The 15,294-nt window shown below is 37.3% G+C and overlaps 1 protein-coding gene across 2 annotated transcripts in view; it reads left to right on the top strand.

Moving 5' to 3' along the window:
- OXSR1 (oxidative stress responsive kinase 1) overlaps window positions 1-15,294 on the top strand; it is an 89,983-nt gene that overhangs the window by 29,134 nt on the left and 45,555 nt on the right. For both annotated transcript variants that reach the window (XM_070492316.1, XM_070492315.1), the window contains exon 4: window positions 5,710-5,851. In XM_070492316.1, coding sequence (XP_070348417.1) covers window positions 5,710-5,851 — 142 coding nt within the window. The remainder of the gene's footprint in view (window positions 1-5,709; window positions 5,852-15,294) is intronic.

Below are 15,294 nucleotides of genomic sequence, written 5' to 3'. Positions count from 1 at the left end.
GACCCCCAGCCCCCTTCCCCTCTGGTAACTGCTGATCTGTTCTCTTTATCCATGTATTTGTTATCTTCCACATATGAGTGAAATCATGCAGTATTTGTTTTTCTCTGTCTGGCTTATTTCGCTTAACATCATACCCTCAGGGTCAATCCATGTTGTTGCAAATGGGATGATTTTGTCTTTCTTTATGGCTGAGTAGTATTCCATTCTATATATATGTGTGTGTGTATATATATACACACACACATATATATACATATATATACACCACATCTGCTTTGTCCATTCATCTGTAGAAGGGCACTTGGGCTGCTTCCACATCTTGGCTATTGTGAATAATGCTACAGTGAGCATAGGGATGCATAAATCTCTTTGGATCATTGATTTCAAATTCTTTGGATAAATACTCAGTAGTGGGATAGCTGGCTTGTATGGTAGTTCTATTTTTAATTTTTTAAGAAATCTCCATACTGTTTTCCATAGTGGCTGCTCCAGTTTGCATTCCCACCAGCAGTGTATGAGCATTACCTTTTCTCCATATCCTCTCAAACATTTGTAGTTTTTTGTCTTGCTAATTATAGCCATTCTGACAGGTGTAAGGTGATATCTCATTATAGTTTTGATTTGCATTGCCCTAATAATTAGTGTTGTTGAACATGGTTTCATGTGTCTGTTGGCCATCTGTATATCTTCTTTGGAAAAATGTTCATATCCTCTGCCTATTTTTGATCAGGTTGTTTTTCTGTTGTTGTTAAGTTGTATGAGTTCTTTATGTATTTTGGAGATCAACTCCTTGTCTGATAAATGATCTGCAAATATTTTCTCCCAGTTGGTGGATTGTCTTTTCATTTTGTTCATCGTTTTCTTTGCTTTGCAGAAGCTTTTTAGTCTGATGTAATCCCATTTGTTAACTTTTTCTTTTGTTTCCCTTGGCCGAGTAGATGTGGTATTCAAAAAGGTGTTGCTAAGACCAATGTCAGAGAGTGTGCTGCCTATATTTTATTCTAGCAGTTTTATGGTTTCGGGTCTTATATTCAAATCTTTAATCCATTTTGAGTTAATTTTTGTGTATGGTGCAAGATAGTGGTCTACTTTCATTCTTTTGCATGTGGCTGTCCAGTTTTCCCAACACTATTTATTGAAGAGACTTTCCCTTCTGCATTGTATGTTCTTGGCTCCTTTGTTGAAGATTAACTGTTCATAGATGTGTAGTTTAAAAGCATATTTTTGATTTAGCAACATTGTACTGATGTAGAGTTTAATAAGCTAATTAAATTGTAAAATTAATTGTCCCTGTCATTCTTAAACCCATCAAGCAGCTGGACATCAAGGTTAAAATAAGTTTGTGTGTCAATATTATAATTACTTCATAGTAGTTCCTTATAACTGTAATATTCTTATTTTTGCTGGTTAAAACTCTGATGTTGAATGTTGGTATTTATTAATATAGGAAGTCAATATTTAGAAATTAGAAGCACTTTTGATCTAAATAGCTTTTTCTATAATTTGTTAGCACCATAATGCAATATAAGATTTTTGGAAATTGAAGTAATTAAGAAAGCTTCTGAAAGGAAAAGAGAAAGACCTGTGGAACTTAAAGGAATGAATTGTAGAAATGCAGAAATCTAAATTAAATTTTCTGTCTTAGTGAATTGTTTTGTTGTTTAGGGATGCTCTCAACTTTGTCATCTTCTAAGAGAAAAAACATGGGGACTTCCCTGATCCTAAGCAGGAGTCAGGGAAAATACTTGGTATTAATAGTGACCAGCTTTGGATGTTCAAGCTACAGGGGAGGCTATGTCTGTTGTTCTGAAATGGAATACTCAGACCAAGCAAATTTTGGCCCCTTTGAAACTTCTGTGGCTTAGATGACAGAAACAACACCCAGTGGCTAAAGAGTAGCTAAAACTTCTTGGTAGAAATACTAGTAACTAAAATGAGTGAGTTAATTTTGGACTCAGAATGTGTGTTTGTAAAAGTAAACTGAGGACCTAAATGCCCAGAAACTGATGATTGGATAAAGAAGATATGGTATATATACACAATGGAATACTACTCAGCCATAAAAAAGGACAAAATTGGTCCATTCGCAGCAACATGGATGGACCTTGAGGGTATTATGTTAAGCGAAATAAGCCAGACAGAAAAAGATGAACTCTATATGACTCCACTCATAGGTGGAAGTTAACATATTGACAAGGAGAACTGATCGGTGGTTACCAGGGAAAAGGTGGGGTGGGGGGAGGGCACAAAGGGGGAAGTGGTATACCCACAACATGACTAACAATAATGTACAACTGAAATCTCACAAGGCTGTAATGTATCATAATCTTAATTAAAAAAAAACAGCAAGAATAACCCAAAAGTCTGGTGATAAAAGAGATACAAATAAATAAAACAGAACAAAATGTAAAAAACAGAAAAAAAAAAAAGTAAAATGAGGAATGTGTTGAGTAACTAATTTGATTGGATTATAATTATCAGATTTAACAAGCATCTTAAACTAGCTTATGTTTCATCACTTTTTGAATATTATTTTAATATTTAATAATAATTTTCTTGGACAGCTAAAGTTTTGCATTGCTTTTGTTTTTTTTTTTTTTTTGGTGGGGAAGATTGTCCTTGAGCTAACATCTGTTGCCAATCCTCCTCTTTTTGCTTGAAGAAGATTATCCCTGAGCTAACATCTATGTCAGTCTTCCTCTGTTTTGGCTTGGTGAGTGGTGTGTAGGTCTGCACCCAGGATCTGAACCCGTGAACCCCAGGCCGCAGAAGCAGAGTGCACAAACTTAACCACTATGCCACCGGGTCGGCCCCTTGCATTGCTTTTTAAATGTTCTGTGCTGTAGGCTATGAAGGCAGATGTGAGATGGTTTGTGGAATGGATGATCTACATTTTAACTTTCTGCTTTGTTACAAAATTTGTACCAAATCCCTTTTGTTTTCCATTATTTAATTTACTTGCTTTTACTCTGAGAAATGCTTGGATTTCAATGGAAAAGCGTTCAAGTAGCCTGGGTTGTTAAAAATGCAACTTCTTGGCCTGCCTCAGATCTCTTAAATGACAGTCTGTAAAGTCTGGGAATCTACGTTTTTAACTAGTTTGCCAAGTAATTCCTTCATGTATTAAAGTTTGAGAATGGATTACCTCTGTAGAATATTTCTTCCAGGTTGTGCTGAGGAATACTGCTGTATATACTGCTGCAGCCTGCCTTCATTCTTCTACTTTTCTTTAGGTATTAATTTGAATCATCCAGTGATAATCTCCAGTTTTCTTTTGCTTAGCATATTTTACCTTCACCTTTCTCTTAGTTGATATGAAGAATTCTGTGTAATTTTGATATTTGAAGAGGGAGGCTTGTGAGCACTACCATCGTGTTAGATGCTCCAAGATGCTGAGGAAGTCATATGGAAAAGAAGGGGGACCTTCCACGACCAATATTTGTCAGTTAAGGATGAAGGTCTTAGTGGCGTGATCATCCCTCCAGTTATACAAATTATGTTGTTGGGAGACTGAAACTGAAAAGAGGTTGTCGTTCCAGGAAAGGTGGGGCTTCATGTGTATCCTTGTTAAGAATATCTGTTCTGGACGTAGCCTTGGGATGTGCATTGCTTTAATTTCCCCGTTGATTGTTGGTTGATGTGAAATCAATAAAAATCTTCTAAGATTTTGAATAGGAGTTCTTGCTTTAAACTCTTTTAAAAATACAGATCTAATAACCTTTTCCGTGCACTAGGGTCTTTGTTGCTCCATTTGTTTGATCCACTAGACTGGAGATTCCCTGAAAGTCAGCAATCGTGCCATGTATATAGCTTGACATATTCTGTGGCACCCAGTTCTAGATCTTGCATATATGGCTTAATTGTTGAATGAATAAATCATGTTAATTTTTAATTCCTGGTAGGAATTTCTCCCATTGCATTCCTTATTTTAGATATTCTTTACATTACAAACATGTAACTCAGTTGGTGTTTATACAGATGTCTTCTTACTAACCAGTTGTTATGTGGCGTAGATTTCTCAGAATAATCAAATATATGGCTTGTTGGTATAGTCACTTTGCTTTGGGAATTAATGTGTGATTGATTAAACTAAGCAGAACCAAACTTCTCCCTTAGGACTTCCCCTTTGTAGATCATAGTCTTGTGAATCCCAGCAATAAAGAAGGGAAAGTGTTATAAGGTATTAGGAAAAGTTACCTAGAATCTGGAGTCTCCCTGGTTCTTTGTTTACTCTACAGAGAGTAAACTGCCTGTCTCCTGCTGGAGGTAGGGAGTGGTAGTGGCCAGAGAGGGGAGGAGGGATCTGGGAATCCTATTCTCCCTTATCTGAACTTCTCAACCGGTTTTCCTGTTTTCATCCCTTTCCTTCAGTCCCCCTCTCTTCCCCTTATGTGGTCCTTGGTATAAGTGTTCTGAGCCTTTCTGGAACTCTAGGTAGGGATCCACTTTTTCCTGATAGGTATACCTCCCCTACAGGCATTTAAAGGGCGTTGAACTCCTTAGTCAGTTACTTTTTCTTTTTCTGCTTTTTCATTCTTCCAAAAAATTATGGCCATCTCTCTTCTGTTATCTTTCTTGTTTTCTTCTTTATTCTGGGTTTATGAAGTTTATCAAGTTGGTGGATTTCAAGTGGGAGCTAAAGTAAATGTGTGTTCAATCCTCCCATGTTTTTGAGGATTCCATCTAGACCACTTCTTTCCATCTATTTGGAAGTACATGTTTTCTTTTTACATGTGTGAAATAAAAAGCACCCACTTGGACAAGTTTTTGACAGAAGTGTGTGTTTGTTTTAATTTTAGTTTTAATCATTGAAGTCTTGTGCCAGGAAATGGACATCCAGTCTTTTTAGTGCAGTTTGTGTTATGTTGCAGACTTCTTGGCACAATTTCTAATATTGGAGATTGCTTTATTTTGGTTCTGTGATCTCTGTGGACCATTGTACTCCCAGAAATCTTATGAATCTTTAGCAAACTTTTTTTTATTATTTTCATCAGTTACGGTAGTCAGCATTCTGTGATTTTAATTACTATAGAGGTGTCTTTTCCCTCCCTCTTCCTAATTTTTAGGAGGAGCTTTATTTCCCATCCTTGGAAGAATGGGATTGATAATACATCTGTGCTGCTATTAAAGAGAACTGTATTTTTATTCTTTTCATATTTTTCTTTGCCTTACCTATTTTATTTCTATTATTTATTAACCTGAAACATAATATTAACCCTAAAGTTAGTTTGCATACACATGTGATCTTTATTTTCCAAGTATTTCTTCTGTAATTTGACCTGCATTTCAATTGTATTTTTATGTCTTTATTCATACAGTATTGCATACTCTAATCTGGTGTTGGAAGCCTAAATTTGTTTGTGATATCTTATATACTAAAGTGTTGTTGATGGACATGGTTTACCTAGGGATTCTTCAGAGGTGGTTAAATCCTCGATGACCTTTGCCAAATTCTCTTTAGGAGTCTAAGGGAGATTGCTGGTGTTACACTTCTATTTGGGTATTAGCAGGCTGCTTTCTGTTTTAGATTGAAGTTAAGAATAAATTATTGATTTTAAACTTTGGTATTTCCTTATATTTGCTATTTTTCCTTTCTTTCCTAGACAATTAAGTTAATGAAAAGATTTGCATGTGTTTTGATTTCAAAATGGCTCTGAATTATATTGAGTGAGCTAAAAATTTATGGAAAATTATGTCTTCTGTTTTCAGGTTCTGTTCTGGATATTATTAAGCACATTGTGGCAAAGGGAGAACACAAAAGTGGAGTCCTAGATGAACCTACCATTGCAACAATACTCAGAGAAGTGCTGGAAGGATTGGAATACTTACATAAAAATGGACAGATTCACAGGTACGTAAAAGACAAACTCTTCTCTTTCGGATAAGTGCTGTATCATTTCATTGAGGTCATTCCCCATTCTTTTGCAGAATTTATCATAATCTCTGATTATGGTTCTTCGTATTACTAGTTTCAGTACATTATGGTTAGGGTTTTAATTACACAGCTAGTAAGTATTTAAAGAGCAACAAATACTTTAATCAAATTGGAAAATACAAAAACAGGAGAAATTCCCAATTTCCTACCAGAAGGCAATCACTGAAAACATTTTGGAATATTCCTTTCCAGTTTCTTTTATGTGCTTAAAAATATTTGAAACAAAACTGTATATATACTTTTGTTTATTGCTTTTTTTTGTTTCTTTTGAGTATTTTCTCAAGTTATTGAAAGCTCTTTGTAAAATAGCTTCTTTTATTAAAGCTTCTTAAAAAAATAAAATAACCTTTAAAAAGTTATGTAGGAGCTGGCCTGGTGGTGTAGTGGTTAAGTTCGCATGCTCCGCTTTGGCAGCAGGTTTGGATCTCAGGTGTGGACCTAGTGCCATTCATCAAGCCATGCTGTGGCAGCACATAAAATAGAGGAAGACTGGCACAGACGTTAGCTCAGCAACAGTCTTCCTCAAGCCAAAAGAGAAAGATTGGCAACAGATGTTAGCTCAGGACCAGTCTGCCTCCCACACATACACAAAAAACTGTGTAACATTTCATGGTTCAAGTATTTCCAGCTATCTGTATTCAGTCCCTGAGTGCAGATAACCAGAATTCAAATGGTGATGGATTCTGTGTTAATACAGATCTGTTTAGTCCCTGGATTTGGCGTGCTTTCATTTGAGGGTATCTTTATTTCCCCTTCATTCCTGAAGGATAGTTTCCCTGGATATAAGAATTTGTAGTTGACAGTTCTTTTCTTTCAGTGCTTGAAAAATGCTGTGCTACTTAATTCTGGCCTGTACGGTTTCAGATGAGAAATCATTTGAATTAGTGTTCTATAGATAATATGTTGTTTTTCTCTGGCTACTTTCAAGATTTTTTATTTGTCTCTGTTTTTCAGAAGTTTAATTATGGTATGTCTGGGTGTGGATTTCTTCAAGTATATTCTTTTTGGGGTTCCCAAACTTCTTGAATCTGTAGGTTTTTGTCTTTCACCAAATTTGGGAAGTTTTCAGCCATTATTTCTTGGTACTTTTCAACCCGTTTTTCCCCTCTTTTTCTGGAACTCTGATGACACAAATGTTAGATCTTTTATTGTCGTATCATGGTCCCTGAGGCTCAGTTCATTTTTTTTCCAGCCTATTTTTTCTCTGCTCAGATTGAGTAAATTGTATTGATTTGTTCTCAAGTTCACTGATTCTGTCCTCTGTCCTGTCCCTTCTACTACAGAACCCGTTCACTGAGTTGTTTTTTTTCCTGAGGAAGATTAGCGCTGGGCTAACATCTGCTGCCAATCCTCCTCTTTTTGCTGAGGAGGATTGGACCTACTAACATCTCTGCCCAGCTTCCTCTATTTTATATGTGAGATGCCTGCCACAACATGGCTTGATAAGCAGTGTGTAGGTCCGTGCCTGGGATCCAAACCGGCAAACCCTGGGCCGCCGAAGCGGAGTGTGCAAGCTTAACTGCTGGGCCACCTGGCTGGCCCCCCATTCACTGAGTTTTTAATTTCAGTTATTGTAATTTTTCAGTTCTGTAATTTTCATTTGGTTCTTTTTTATGGGTTTTATTTCTTTGCCGAGATTTCCTTTTTTTCATTTATTTTGAGAATTCTAGATTGCAGGTTGAATAATTTTTATGATGGCTGCTTTAAAATTCTTGTCAGATAATTCCAACATCTGATCTCAGTTAAATGTTTCTTCTGATTAAAGTTTTTCCTGGTTCTTGGTTTGATGAGTGATTTTTTTCTTGTATCCTGGATGTTTTGGATATTATGTTAGGAGATCTCAATCCTATTTAAATAATATACTTTAGCAGGCAACTGCCCTGCTTAAGTTTAGAGTATAGGTCCTGGCCTGCTTTTCTGGGCTGTATTTCCAGTGGCAATTTGTTTTTTAGACCCTTTGCAGTGCTGTTGTGGTTTGTTTTGTTCATGTAGCACTGCTGGGGCTCTCTCCTCAATCTCTGAATCCACCCATGGACAGAGTCCACTTGCCTGGTGCTGCTAGGTGGAAGGTGAGAGACAGATGCTGTGTCCATGGGTTTGTGAACACTTCCTTAGACCCACCCTGTGAATCAGCCCACTTAGTGAGAGTGGGGCTCCCATTCATTTTCTGTTTGTATTGCCTGTGGGGATGGAAGGCAGTTTTCTGGGCCACCTTTTGCTGCTGGGTGGGGAGTTGGGAGACACTGGGCCTGGGTTGTGTCTTCCCACTTTGTGGAGGGCCAGGAAGTACTGGGCTTGTGTTGCCCTCTTCTGCTGGGTGGAAGACTGGGAGATGCCAGTTAGGCCTGCTGGTGCTGCTGGTGTGGGCAGTGTGGGCCTGCCTGCTTCAATGGATGTGGTGTGAGGGATAGAGTTTCCTTTCTGGTCTTCATGGACACCTCCAGTTCTGGCATACTGGGCCAGCCTGCATCTCCAGCTATGGAGTTGGGGACGAGGTCCTCTGCTAGATCTGAGCTCAGCTACCCCTTTCCTGCTCCTTTGGCCACAGAGAACAGGCTTGGAGCTTTTTTTTTTGTCTATGCCTATTGACAGTTCTGAGTTGCAGGACTCTCTAGTACCCAGTCCAGGGTATATGAGTTTAAAAGAAAACTCAGGGAAGTGTTTTGGTGCTATTTATAAGTGGGCTTAGATTAGATGTAAATGTGGATAGCAAACTCTAGGGCAACCATGAAAAAAAGAATAAGAATTGATGTGCTAAGAGAGGAGAAAAAAATGAAATCATATAAAATTTGTAAAATCGTATAAAATTAAAATCAAGGAAGGCAGAAAAAGCGTGGAAGACACAACAAGATGTCATCTTAAAAATCACCTACCTTTAAGGAACTAGAAAAAGAAGAACAAACTAAGCCCAAAGTTAGCAGAAGGAAGTAAATAAAGACCGGAGCAGAAATACATGAAATGTAGACTAAAAATACAGTTGAGAAAAATCAATGAGACTAAGAGCTTGTTTCTTAAAAAGATAAACAAAATAGACAAACTGTTAGCCAAACTCACCAAGAAAAAAAGAGGACTCAAATAAAGAAAATCAGAAATGAAAGAGGAGGCATTACAGCTGCTACCACAGAAATAGAAAGGATCATGAGAATCTGCTATGAACAGTTATACGCCAACAGATTGGACAACCTAGAAGAAAGGGACAGCTTCCTAGAAATGTACAATCTACAAGGACTGAATCGTGAAGAAATGGAAAATCTGAACAAATTACTAGTAAGTAGGTCGAATCAGTAATCAAAAACCTCACCACAAAGAAAAGTCCAGGACCAGAGAGCTTCACTGGTGAATTCTACCATATATTTAAAGAAGAACTAACAACAATCTATCACAAACTCTTCCAAAAGATAGAAGAGTTGAGGAGAGTATACTTCCAAACTCATTTTATAAGGCCAGCATTACCCTGATACCAAAGCCAGACAAGGACACAAGAGAAGAAAATTACAAGCCAACATCCTTGATGAGCATAGCTGCAGAAATCCTCAACAAAATGTTAGCAAACCGAGCTCAGCAATACATTAAAAGGATCATACACCATGATCAAGTGGCATTTATTCCAAGGACGCAAAGGATGGTCCACCGTCTGCAAATCAAGCAATGTAATACACCATATTAACAAATGAAGGATAAAAATCATATGGTAATCTCAATAGATGCCAAAAAAGCTTTTGACAAAATTAAACATCCTTTCATGATAAAAACTCCCAACAATCTATGTGTATAGGGAACCTGCTTTAACATAATAAAGTCCATGTATGACAAGCCCACAGCTAACATCATACTACTGGTGAAAAGCTGAAAGCTTTCCTTCTAAGATCAGGAAGGAAACAAGTATGCCTACTCTCACCACTTGTATTCAGTATACTAGTGGAAGTCCTAGCCAGAACAATTAGGTGTGGAAAAAAAATAAAAGACATCCAGATCAGAAAGGAAGAAGGAAAACTGCCTTTATTTGCAGATGATATGATATCATATATAGAAAACTCTGAACACTACACCAAAAAAAAAACCCAAACTGTTAAACTTATAAACAATTTCAGTTTTAAAGTTGCAGGATACAAAATCAATATACAAAAATCAGTTGCGTCTCTAAAACACTAAGAACAAGCTATCAGAAGGAGAAATTAAGAAAACAATCCTATTTATAATAGCATCAAAAAGAATAAAATACTTAACAATAAACTTAACCAAGGAGGTGAAAAATCTGTACACTGAAAACTGTAAGACATTGATGAAAGAAATTGAAGAGGATACAGATAAATGGAACGATATTCCATGTTCATGGATTGGAAGAATTAATATTGTTAAGATGCCCATACTACCGAAAGAGATCTACAGATACAATGCAATCCTTATCAAAATTCCAATGGCATTTTTTACAGGAATAGAAAAAGTAATCCTACAGTTTGTATGGAACCACAAAAGACCCTGAATAGCCAAAGCAATCTTGAGAAAGAAAGAGAAAGCTGGAGGCATCACAGTTCCTGATTTCAAACTATATTACAAAGCTATGGTAATCAAAACAGTAAGTTACTGGCATAAAAACAGACACAAATATCAATGGAACAGAATAGAGAACCCAGAAATAAACCCATGCATATATGGCAATTAATTTTTGACAAAGGAGCCAAGAATATAAAGGGGTAATGGATAGTCCCTTCAATAAGTGGTGTTTGGAAAACTGGATATCCACAAGCGAAAGAATGAAACTGGACCCCTATCTTATACCATACACAAACATCAACTCAAAATGGATTAAAGACTTGAACATAGAACCTGAAACTGTAAGACTCCTGGAAGAAAACATAGGGGGTAAGCTCCTTGACATTGGTCTTGGCAATGATTTTTTGGATTTGACACCAATAGTAAAGGCAACAAAAGTAAATATGAACAAATGGAACTACATCAAACTAAAGAGCTTCTGCGCAGCAAAGAAAACCATCAAAATAAAAAGGCAACCTACTGAATGGGAGAAAATATTTTCAAACCGTATGTCTTATAAAGGGTCAATATCCAAAATATACAAGGAACTCATATAACTCAGAGGCAAAAAAACCAAATAACCTGATTTAAAAATGGGCAAAGGACTTGAATAGACATTTTTCCAAAAGAGACATAAATGGCCAATAGGTACCTGAAAACGTGTTCAACATCATTAACCATCAGGGAAATGCAAGTCAAAACCACAACAAGGGGCCGACCTGGTGGCACAGCAGTTAAGATCTTACATTCCTATTCGGTGGCCGAGGGTTCACGGGTTTGGATCCTGGTTGCGGACATGGCACCACTTGTCAAGCCATGCTGTGGCAGGCGTCCCACATATAAAGTAGAGGAAGATGGGCATGGATGTTAGCTCAGGGCCAGTCTTCCTCAGCAAAAAGAGGAGGATTGGCAGCAGATGTTAGCTCAGGGCTAATCTTCCTCAAAAAAATAAAAAAATAAAATTTTTTTAAAAAACGAAGTAAATTAAAAAAAAAACACAACGAGATATCATCTTACACTTGTTAGGATGTCTATTATCAGAAATATAAGAGATAACAGATGCTGGTGAGGATGTGGAGAAAAGGGAACCCTTGTATACTGTTGGTGGGAATGTAAACTGGTACAGGCACTATGGGAAACAGTGTGGAGCTTCCTCAAGAAATTAAAAATGGAACTACTATGTGAACCAGCAATCCCATTTCTGGGTATATATCCAAAGGAAGTGAAATCACTATCTCAAACAGATATCTGCACTCCCATGTTCATAACTGGTGGTCTAGTGGTTAAGATTTGGCGGTCTCACTACCAAGGCTGGAGTTCGTTTCCTGGTCAGGGAACCACACCACCCATCTGTTGGTTGTCCTACCGTGGCGGCTGTGTGTTGCTGTGATGTCGAAAGCTAAGCCACTCATGTTTCAAATACCAGCAGGGTCACCTATGGTGGACAGGTTTCAGCAAAGCTTCCAGACTAAGACAGACTAGGAAGAAGGACCTGGCCACTTCTGAAAAAACTGGCCACGAAAACCCTGTGAATAGGAGCAAAGCGTTGTCGGATACAGTGCCAGAATGTGAGAGGGTGGTGCAGAAAGACCAGGGAGGGTTCAACTCTGTTATACACAGGGTTGCTATCAGTCGGAATCTGCTCGATGGCACTAACAAAAAAAATGTTTATTGCAGCATTACAACAGCCAAGATATGGAAACAACCTAAGTGTCTGTCAACGGTTGAATGAATAAAGAAAACGTGGTGTGTATCTATATGTGTGTATATGTGTGCGTGTAAATATATATATATATTTACGTAATGGACTGTTATTCAGCTATAAAAAAATAAGAAATCCTGTTATTTGTAACAACATGGATGAAACTGGAGGGCATGATGCTGAGTGAATTAAGCCAGACAGAGAATGACAAATACTTTATGGTATCACTTATGTGTGAAATCTAAAAAATAAATAAATTGAACTCATTGAAATAGTAGAAAAGTAGCTGCCAGTGGCTGCGAGGTGGAGAAAATATGGAGCGGTTGGTAAAAGGATACAAACTTTGATTTATAGGATGAATTACATCTGAGAATCTGAAGTGTGGCATGGTGACAATAGTTGATAACACCGTATTGTATTATTGCAATTTGCTAAGAGAGTAGAATTTAAATGTTCTCACCCAAAAAAAGTAAATATGTGAGGTGATAGATGTGTTAACTCGAAGAGGGGAATCATTTCCCAGTGTATGCATATATCAGGCATCACGTTGTACACTTTAAATATCTTACGGTTTTGTCAGTTATACCTCAATTAAAAGAAGATCACCTACTTAACCCTAATCCCTCAGCAAACAGACAAGCAAAGGCTCAGAAAAGCAGTTGATCAAAAAGATCAGACAATGCCAAGTTGCAAAACTGAGGTTTTAAGGAGTAATCAGAATGTGTAGGAAAAAAGCGGGGTACCCTCCTCCCCACACACAAAGTTTTAATTTGGTTACTCTGAGAATAGCAGCATTTTAAAGAAAATCAACATATAATAAGTGAAATCAGCCATCTATAAAAGCATCTCATTCTAGGAAAAAATGAATACTTTTTTCCAGTTGTCTAAATTTTCCAACCTGCTTAAGTCTTACAAAGGAAAACAGACTCTCCTTTTTATGGGGATGAAGGAGAACAGTCGACTCTAAGGAATAACATATAAACTAGAAATCTTGGAAACACTAAAGGTATATTCTTAAGACAATAGGATTTCTTATCTAAAATTGTACCTAATCAATTGTTTTGTACTCAGTTAAAATAATCTGTTAACAAATGACTGAAAAAGGAGTATGACCAAAGAGTAAACATTTGGGAATGTATTTCCCACACTGTCAAGAGGAAAAGATGCCCTGAAAAACAGAGGATTCCCCTTCTCTGAATGGTGATAACCTTGTGGATGTTCTTTTATACTGGCAATGAACATAATTCAGTTAATACCTCAATTCTGATTCCATGTTCATCAGGCAGTCTCCCAGAAAGAAATGTGCCAGAGACTGCTAATTGGCCCCTAATATGTCTCCCTTTCTTTTAGAATTAAAAAAAAAATGACATTTTTACTGGGCACATGACCATTCAGAAGAAAGGCGACGTTTCATAGCCTCCCATGCAGGCCAGATATGACCATGTGATTTTGTTTCTAGCCACTGTGATGAGAACAAAGGTACAACTTTCAAGTTGTTCTCTTAACAGGTTTTATCAACCCCAGCACTGTTGACGTTTGGGTTGGGTAATTCTTTGTTGTAGGGGCTGTCCTGTGTGTTGTAGGATCTATTTGGCAGTGTCCCTGGCTTCTACCCATTACATGGCAGTAGTGCCTCCCCCCCAGTGCCCATTGTGATAACCAAAAATGTCTCCAGACATTGCCAAATGTCCTGAGAACCACTGCTAACAGAAAGTGGCATAACCTCTATTTCCTCTTTCCTTCCTTCCACTGAAATGTGGATGTGGTGGTAAGCAATCTTGGACTATGCAGCAAGAACTTAGGGGTGGTAGACCAATAAATAGAAGGAGCCTGAGTCCCTGACTCTATGAAGTCACCATACTGGACTGATGTCTCCTATGCCCAGACTATTATGTGAAACAAAAAAAATTTTTTCTACAGCCATGTAGATCATCAGGAATTGACAAACTGAATCCAGCCTAATGCCTATTAAAAAAAAATACAGTCACGCCCATTTATTTACGGATTGTCTCTGGCCCCTTTCACACTACAAAGACAATGTAGTGGTGACAGAGAACTTCTGGCCCACAAAACCTAAAATATGTATTGTCTGACCCTTTAATAAAATGTTTGTCGACCTCTGGTGCAGATAAGGACAGCTAACATTCACTGAAACTTGTGTGCTAAATACTATTCTAAATGTATTGCCACCATTACCTCATTAATCTTCATAGTGACTTTATGAGGAAGGTACTGTTATCATCCCCATTTTACAGATGAGGAAACTAAGGCAAAGAGAGTTAAATAACTTGCCAGCAGTCACCCAGCTAGTGACAGAACTGGGATCTGAATTTAGGCAGTCTGCTTCCAAAGCCTGCTAGAAAAGATAGTTCTAATCAATGTTGCTGGGTATATATTGGTTCAGTATCTGTTATATTTTTTAGTTACTAACTCATGGGAATTTAGATCTGCCACTGGAATTATTCTTTAAATATACCACATGTTGTCTTCTTTTGTTTAATATATCTACATCTCTATGTTTAAAAGTCAAAGTCTTCACTTCAGAACATGGATAAAAGTATATTCTTTTTCTTAAAGCTTTACATATGCAGACTTTATATAGTTAATAGTAAAATTAACCCAAAATACACACTGAAATACACATTAAGGTCACTGTCTTTTTTAGAAAGCAATGAATTGATTCTCATCAACTGCAGGCGCAAATTCAGTCTGTGCTCGATATCTTATGATTGTAACATCTACTTTGTAAAATATATCAACTCTCATTTAGCTAAATGAATAAAAGGGACAGAAAAATTTTGAAAGAAATAATGGCCCCAAACTTCCAAATTTGAAGAACAACATTCATCTACAAATTTAAGAAGTTCAATGAATCACAATTAAGATAAATACAAAGAGATCTATACCTAGACACATCAGAGTCACACTGCTGAAACCTAAACACAAAGAGAATATCTTGAAAAAAGCAAGAGAAAAACAACTTATTATGTAGGGGAAGTGCTATAGACTGGATGTGTCCCTTCGGAATTCATATGAAATCTAATCCCCAAAGCAAAGTGATGGTATTTGGAGGTGGGGCCCTTGGGAGCTGATTAGGTCATGAGGGTGCCCTCACGAGTGGGAT

Source organism: Equus asinus, chromosome 21 (genome assembly GCF_041296235.1).
Source record: "Equus asinus isolate D_3611 breed Donkey chromosome 21, EquAss-T2T_v2, whole genome shotgun sequence".
Classification (NCBI taxonomy): Eukaryota; Metazoa; Chordata; class Mammalia; order Perissodactyla; family Equidae; genus Equus; species Equus asinus.
This window is presented reverse-complemented; position numbering and strand designations above follow the sequence as displayed.